This window comes from Cariama cristata, unplaced genomic scaffold (assembly GCF_000690535.1).
Source record: "Cariama cristata isolate BGI_N322 unplaced genomic scaffold, ASM69053v1 scaffold9883, whole genome shotgun sequence".
In the NCBI taxonomy this organism is placed as follows: domain Eukaryota; kingdom Metazoa; phylum Chordata; class Aves; order Cariamiformes; family Cariamidae; genus Cariama; species Cariama cristata.
In genome coordinates, this window is record NW_009610104.1 from 1 (window position 1) to 6,296 (window position 6,296).

Consider the following 6,296-nt stretch of genomic DNA (forward strand, 5'->3'; position numbering starts at 1 on the left):
CTTCTCAGGTTTGCCTTAACTCTGTTAGAAAGATGCCCTGTTTTGAAAGTTGAGTAGATAGAGATACCTCCCTTGCAGTTCAGAGCTTTCTGCTGTGGAATACACTTTGACTTACATGTTGGCTAGTGTTACATGTCTCTTTCCTCAGACAGCAGGGATGTGGGGCTGCCATAAGACTCACCATGGCCCCGTCAGTTCCTGTTTTCTCAATGTTAGACTGTCCCAGAGTGTGTGATCTAGACTGTTTTCCACTGCACATTAGTCAGTTTCCTACAAGTCTCCGCTGGTTGTAAAAAAGCATTTTCCCAAGGGCAATTGAATGGTAATGCTCACCGCCTGTACTTGGAGCTGCAGGTCATTTTTCTCCTGCAGTAAGGTCACCATTTTCTCCTCCAGCTCCTTCCTCTTTGCCTCAGACTTTGCCAGCTCTTCCTTGGTTTTCTCAAACTCTTGTTTCATGTTGGCCATCTCCTTCTCAGATTCTGCACTCTTCAGTAAGGGCTTGATCTTGAAGAACAGCTTCATCCAGGGCCAATGCTTGACATTCATGAATGCACGAACATTGTACTGGATGCAGAAGATGGACTCCCTGAAATGAAATTCAAAATGATATTACATACCTTGGGTTGGATTAATTTAGACTCAATTAGCCAAGACCCATAAGAACACGATACATGGTTGAGAAATGTCTACCTCCTCTCCACCATTTTCTGATACTCCACTCTCATCAGGAAGCCTCTACACCTGGCTTGTGTCCTGGTCATAATCTGTGCTAGTTTCTCATCTCTCATCTCCTCCAGCAGACCTATCAGCCCAGCTTTGAAGAACACCTTAAGAAAGGGAACAGTGTAGCCCATCAGTCTCAGGTAGTGCACAACAGAGGCACATAGTGTTTGAATACAGGACTTGTTTCTACCTTGGTGTGACCAAATCTGTACTGAGTGTGGTCTACATCAATGGACCCAAGCAGCTTCTCAGAAGCCTTCTTGCTATCCATGAACTGACCTTCTGGAATAGCACTTATATTAAGCACTCTGTATCTGTAGGAGAAAGAAGAACATGAAGAAATCCATGTTAGTGAAACCACTGCTGTGACTGAACCCCACAGCCTTCTCAGGAACAGCTGACTCTGACTGAGTAAAATCATGTATTAGAGACAGTCCATTTTTTCAAGATGATATAAGTAAATATTTCATACTGTTAACTCAGAGTCCAAAGGAATCCTGATCATCAGCGATGTCGTATCATCATGAACTGGCAGTGAAGCATTTTTGTGTTACTGCTCAGTTCCTTTTTAAAATATTTGGTTTTGGATGCTCAGTCTGTTCTCAGCAACTGTTCTCAGCTGGTCATTTTCCTCAACAGCTGAATATGCAGTTGATAGGGACAGCACTCCCTAAAGACATTTCACAGGCATCTTTGGGAAGTTGAGTGGAAACACGTATTGTTGTTCAAATGTGAAGTGGATGTGGAAAGGATACTTTTATGTTATCTTATCATTTTCCAGAAATAGACTAGTGTAAAGTGATTTGATTACAGACTGTATATACTAAACTGTGTAGTAAATATTATACTTAAGTAATTTAGGACATAGAGGATGCGGAACAGGAAAAGAGGGGGAGAAAGGTGTAGCGCTCTTACCTCTGTTTGAAGTCAGCATACAAGACTCTGCTGGGGAATCCTTTCCTGCAAATTCTGATCCCTTCCAGTACACCATTGCATCGTAACTGATGCAGTACCAACTCATGCTCCATGGCACCTAACAAACACCGTCATTAGTGACCACCCCACTGTTCAGTACTCAGGAGAAGAGCTTCTGTGGCTTGAGTTTTTCTCCTATTGGGTCCCCTTACCAGGCGTTTTTGTTTCGTTTGGGATGATGCATCGGACAAAATGGGGGTGAGTGCTGCGTAGATTTGTCATCAGCTTGTTTAAATTCTCCTGTCAGATTACAAGGTAAAATTTAGAGCAACAAATGAAAGATCTGAATCCCTGCAGCTGTATGTATTTCATCCGTGGAAAAGACTTAATAATTTGTCAGATTTAAACTAGATACAAAATTTCCATATTAATGTACAAAAGCGTATGCCTTCATCCATCTTTCACTGTTTAACATTACTATTAAAAGGAAATATAATTTGGCTACTGTGTCATGATAATTAATTATTTACAAAAACTGGGATAATAACTAATTTGATAGCCTGACATTCATGGCTTTGAAAGTCATGAACAATTCCCTATACTTGTCCTCCTCAATCGATATACTGGTTAGGCTTTTATATGTGATAATCTTAAAGCCAGTTTCTCTGTTTTTAGAACTGCTCCATTACTTATGAATCATGCATGTTAGCAGTATCAAAAATATTCAGAAGTCCAAAATCTCTATTTGTAAAACATTCTGAACTCTGTGCAATAGCTGAAAGAGATTGACCTTTCAATGTCATGTTTAGTGTAAAAAATAGGGATGTATGAAAAAATATCTGAATTATAACATCTCTAACAATTTGAAAGAATTCTCATTTTGATATATTAATGAGAGAATATACTTCCTTGTCGAAAAAGAGAGGAAACTAGTGCATCATTTAAATGAAAAGAAAATTTAATTATAATATGTAATCTTCATTCTCTTGCTACAGGACTTCAAGAGTTATAATATCACATTTCACATTCTACATTCCTTTTCTTTAAGAAAAAAGAGACAAAGTGAAGAAACCAGTACGTACCCGGAAAAGAGCAGAGACAGTCTGGAAAGAAGAACCCTTCTTCTTGCCACCCTTTTTGCCACCACCCTCTGTAAATGAAAGAAGGGGAAAACAATACTAAAATATTGTTCAATTTTGAGTATTGAACTACAGAACAGAAAACAATTTTTAAACATTTAGATTTTCCTGTTTGATTTCCTGTCAACATTGTCCCACATTGAAAATACAATTTTCACAGAGCTGACCTGCATCTGCTCCACCATAGTTCGCAAAGAGTAAGGCCAGTGTCTTCACAGATGATTTCTGGTACAATGCAATGACAGTTTCATTCAGGGGGTCTTTGTTCTTCTCCAGCCAGCCAGTGATGTTGTAGTCCACTGTGCCAGCGTAGTGTATCAGGGAGAAGTGGGCCTCAGCTTTGCCTTTGACAGGCTTGGGCTTCTGGAAGTTGCTGGACTTGCCCAGATGCTGGTCATAAAGCTTGTTCTTGAAAGAAGTGTCAGTTGCCTTGGGGAACATGCACTCCTCTTCCAGGATGGAGAAGATGCCCATGGGCTGGAAGAAATAGCAACAGACAAAAGGGAGAAACAGATTCCTTGGTTGGTCAGAGGCTAGTGTTATGACAGAAAGATGTGAAACAAATCAGAAGATAAGGTTACTTCTTTTCTGGACAATGTGTCACAGAAAATTAACTAAGGTTCATAATTTTTCATCCTTGAAGTTTCTTCTTTACTTGTGGAACCACTTTTAACCATTGTTGGCAACATTAAAATTATAGAAATACAAAGCACTTTAATAATGAAGATGATTAGGGGACCGGAGCATCTCCCAGGTCTGTTCAGCCTGGAGTAGAGAAGACTTAGAGGAGATCTGATCAATACTTGTATACCTTAAAAGTGGATGTCAAGAGGATGGGGCCAGACTCTTTTCAGTGGTGCCCAGCAACAGGTTAAGGGGCAATAGGCACAAACTGAAACTCAGGAAGTTTCATCTTAATATGAGGAAGAACTTCTGTACTTTGAGGGTGACAGAGCACTAGAACAGGCTGCCCAGAGAGGTTGTGGAGTCTCCTTCTCTGGAGATATTCATAACCTGCCTGGACACGTTCCTGTGCAAATTGCTGTAGGTGAACCTCTTTTGGCAAGGGGATTGGACTGGGTGATCTCCAGAGGTCCCTTTTAACTCCAACAATTCTGTTATTCTGTGATTCTGTAATAACTGAAATTTATCATTTTAATCCAGACATAAACAAATTCTTTATGTATCCCTCAAAAACTAGAAAATTCCAACATGAAGGCGCCTGAGCAGGAAGGTTACCTTCTCAATGAGCTCAATGCAGGCAGCCAGGTCCATCCCAAAGTCAATGAATGTCCATTCAATTCCTTCCTTCTTGTACTCCTCCTGCTCCAGCACAAACATGTGGTGGTTGAAGAACTGTTGTAGTTTCTCATTGGTGAAGTTGATACACAGCTGCTCAAAGCTATTGAACTGTCAAATGTAAAAAAAGATGCAACATTTTCAAGGTTCAGCCATCACCACAAGGCTTTTCCCTATGTGGTTCTGCATGTGTCTCTTCACACAAATACAAGGCTCCTTCCCTATCTATTCTCCCAGAGATCCTTCAGTGGAACTGTAATTACATTCTGAAGAGAGATAAGACCTCTAATTCATTGTAATGTAGATTTTTATTTTTTTTTTTTGGTTGGTATCATTCCATGTAATATGGTTACTTTAATTATGATAATTATCCCTTAACCTTTTGGAATCCCTTATTTCCAAAACAAATTTTGCAAATAAATTCTGTATACTTTCTTCTATCAAAACAAATTTATTACTAGACTCTGCCTGTCCCAACACCCCAATTATGAAGCCTGCCTTTATTTACTACTCAAATATTTTTCTACTCTTAAGAGAGTGGTTCTAGATATTTCCATACACTGGTATGGAAGATTTTGGGGTTCTTTCGCCAGCATTTCCTAATCTCTGTCAATAACTTCTGCCAACATCATAAACATTTCTAATATCTTTCAATATTTTCCACATCTTTAGTCCATACATACTTTGTCAAAGATGTATTCCTTTTTTCTTTTGTTTTAACTAAGCTTAATATTCTTGCATACTGTGGTATTAGTTTCTTTCCTCTTAAGATCTAAGTGTGGAAAAGGCCAATCTCTTCAATATTGAGATCTTTTGATCGTTGTATTTTTTACAAAAAATCTGACTCTTCATGAAAGAAATCTTTGAATTTCAACACCCATTGTTCTTTCCATGAAGCTGTTGAGAAATCCCTGTTCCTTACATCAAAGATCTCAAAGCCAGCAATGTCCAGGACACCAATGAAGTACTGTCTGGGTTGCTTGGTATCCAGCTGTTGGTTGATACGCATAACCATCCACAGGAACATCTTCTCATAGACAGCCTTTGCCAGGGCACCAACTGCATTGTTCACCTAAAGCAAAAGGGAAATGAGCAAAAGTTACTGCACAGAGAAATTATAAGGAATTTTAACTGTCTGAAGAAAAATTCTGAGGTATAACCATGTATTTCTAGTAACCAATTACTTTACCTGCTCCACAGTTTGGCCTTTGGTCACAAATTCATTCCCAACTTTGACTCGAGGATAACATAGGGATTTGAGCAGGTCAGCTGAGTTAAGGCCCATCAGGTAGGCAGCCTTGTCAGCAACTGAAAGACAAGACAGACAAAGAAACAACTGATCATTGGACAAGGACTGGGATTTGATCAACAAGTGTGTCTCAGAAACGACACCAATATTCAAAATTCTTGACTGCAAACCTTTAAATCTAGTACCACAGTAAGCATATTGAATACAGGAAAGCTGTAAAAGCCAATATTGGGATTTTTTTGAAAGTAGTCATCAGTAAGAAACCTTTCCTTGAGTATTTTAACTAAATTTATAAACTGAAGCAATGCTTTTAATAATTTTAAATTTAAAAGTACATGAAGATTACAATTGGTCTTAGTCAAGATCTAACAAAGCTCTTATATTTAAATAGGCCATGGTCTGCACTGACAATAGGAGAAGCATGTGCATGTTAGAGCTGATTCTAGGGCCTATGTATGAAACTAGGGAAGCTTCCTCTTCAAAATGCTTGTCGAAACCATCTGCATGCTAAATGGAAAAATGCCTGAAACTAGCCTATCAAAAAGCTAACTGAAGGAGTATCATTCAGTAAGATAGGCCGGGGGTCAGAGACTCAGGTTCACAGCTTCATGGACACTAAAAGAAACATTACTTAGCTTTCACTTGATTAGGCTATAGCTTTTGTTCTGTCTAAAAAAAGTATGTCCCAAAATTGATTTCTTTATTGAAAGGTCACTTGCTAAGGACCTTCTGTGCCATCTGGCTCTGCCTGCTCCTCTCGCTGTTTCTGCTTGAACTTCAGGTTCCCATAGTGCATGACAGCCCCTGTCAGCTTGTAGATGGCTGTCTTCTCATCAGGAGTGAAGCCCAGGATGTCAATGGCACTCTGCAGTGGAAACAATGAAGTAAAAACATTGCCTAACAACCTTAACAGTCTTATTAAAAATATTTTCTTTCTAGTACTTACATCTGTAGCCATGAGCTCCTCC

At 39.2% G+C, this 6,296-nt stretch overlaps 1 protein-coding gene across 1 annotated transcript; it reads right to left on the minus strand.

Moving 5' to 3' along the window:
• Positions 1-333: 333 nt before the first annotated feature.
• Positions 334-6,292, minus strand: LOC104159769 (myosin heavy chain, skeletal muscle, adult-like; the record flags this gene model as incomplete). Its single annotated transcript, XM_009697763.1, has 12 exons — positions 334-589; positions 694-830; positions 917-1,040; positions 1,642-1,759; positions 1,854-1,941; positions 2,724-2,791; positions 2,948-3,257; positions 4,020-4,190; positions 5,002-5,151; positions 5,269-5,387; positions 6,055-6,193; positions 6,275-6,292. Coding segments are annotated over 12 exons (1,698 nt in total), but the record flags the coding sequence as incomplete, so codon positions are not given.
• Positions 6,293-6,296: the final 4 nt, after the last annotated feature.